This window comes from Plasmopara halstedii (genome assembly GCF_900000015.1).
Source record: "Plasmopara halstedii genome assembly, contig: Scaffold_289, whole genome shotgun sequence".
Taxonomy (NCBI): Eukaryota; Oomycota; class Peronosporomycetes; order Peronosporales; family Peronosporaceae; genus Plasmopara; species Plasmopara halstedii.
The window spans coordinates 565,192-566,589 of NW_020187210.1; the positions used below are offsets into that span (position 1 = coordinate 565,192).

A 1,398-nucleotide genomic window follows, 5' to 3' on the forward strand; every position below is an offset into this window, starting at 1 on the left:
ACAATCGAGCTTAACAGATGAAGTAAAAAGGAAAATACTATCCGTTGAGCAGCATGACGAAAGAAGAGAAAGATCAACCTTAGAAAGTTTTTCGTTCAAAAAGCCTGTGGGTGGTACCGTGCTTACAGGTTCTGGTGCTGCACGTGACTGCCAAGTAGACGTGGTAATTTTCACAATGACCAAAAGACGCTTTTGTTTTGGTGGAACGAAGAAGATCAAATGCGTGTCATTTCAATGCAGAGTGATGGAAGCATCGTTGGAGTCTTTGCCCGATGGGTGAAAGCTGTTGAAGCTGTAGAGGCTAGTATTAAGGCGAATAGATATATCTTCATGCACAACGAGCATCTTATTTTTTTCGGTACGTGCCCATCGAACTTGGGTACAGGATTGCGTACGAGTTTGTTTGTTAACTTGAGAAATTGGGCGCTGATCCGCATGCTCATAATGCAGTGTGCACACCTCATGGCCTGCAGCCAAGAGGATCTGCTGGTGAACACTCGGCTGCTGTTGGTGGCATGTGAAATATCTCGAACAAGGCTCGAATCGGCAAGTCGGAGGTGGAGCTTGTGCAGACCATGATCAATGGAGTTGGAAAGATCATTGAGCTGGAAAAATGGCAAAAGTTACGCGGATGTGTTGGCATCTTCAGGAGTCACTCATGTAGACAAATAATCAATTTTACGCCCCCTTTCCTTAAGTAATAATTATTAGCTATAACACTAAACTTGGTTCATATTAGTCAGCCACATTCTCGCATTCTTTAGGGAAAGTACGTTACTGCGAGATTACGATCTCAGTCGAGTGTCTTGCCAGTCGCTTTTATAAGTCTCACGTCTCAGTGCTCACGGATGTGGCTGAATATATAATTAGCCATGGATCACACTAGACTCTAAATTCATCGAAAAACCTTTAATCTTGTAATTTGTTTTTTGATCAACTTTTTCATTCCCTTTGTCAGAAGTTATTTCTTTCTTTTGTCAGTATCATGACTATTCGTTAAGCGTATCGTACGTTGGGGCTGAAAGGAAAAGCAAGTCTGGAAGAAGTAAAAAAGGCGTATCGAAAGCTGGTACTTCAATTTCATCCAGATAAAAATCCGGATCCAGCAGCGACTTTTAATTGCAACAGCTTTCGTTATTGATAATCATTTGTATCGTAGTCACAAACAATTTCATCCAGATCTGTGCTCTACAGACTTTGATGATTTCAACAATGATATCCTGAGTTCGGACGACTCATTTTGCATTCCGACGATAAAGAAAATAGTTATTCTGGTCTTCAACACAAAATAACGACGTCAGAACAGATTATAAAGGCAATGAAGGATTGTGAGTTCAAGTCCGACGCAAAGGTGGCAAGAGTAGAGTACCTGGTTTTCTCTTGTTTGATGACGAAGAG

At 41.3% G+C, this 1,398-nt stretch overlaps 1 protein-coding gene across 1 annotated transcript; it reads left to right on the top strand.

Moving 5' to 3' along the window:
- Nucleotides 1-219: 219 nt before the first annotated feature.
- PHALS_05398 (creatine kinase b) lies at nt 220-521 on the top strand (the record flags this gene model as incomplete). The annotated part of the gene is made up of 2 exons (XM_024722964.1): nt 220-391; nt 451-521. The coding sequence occupies 2 exons, from the start codon at nt 220-222 to the stop codon at nt 519-521; spliced, it is 243 nt and encodes an 80-aa protein (XP_024573988.1).
- Nucleotides 522-1,398: the final 877 nt, after the last annotated feature.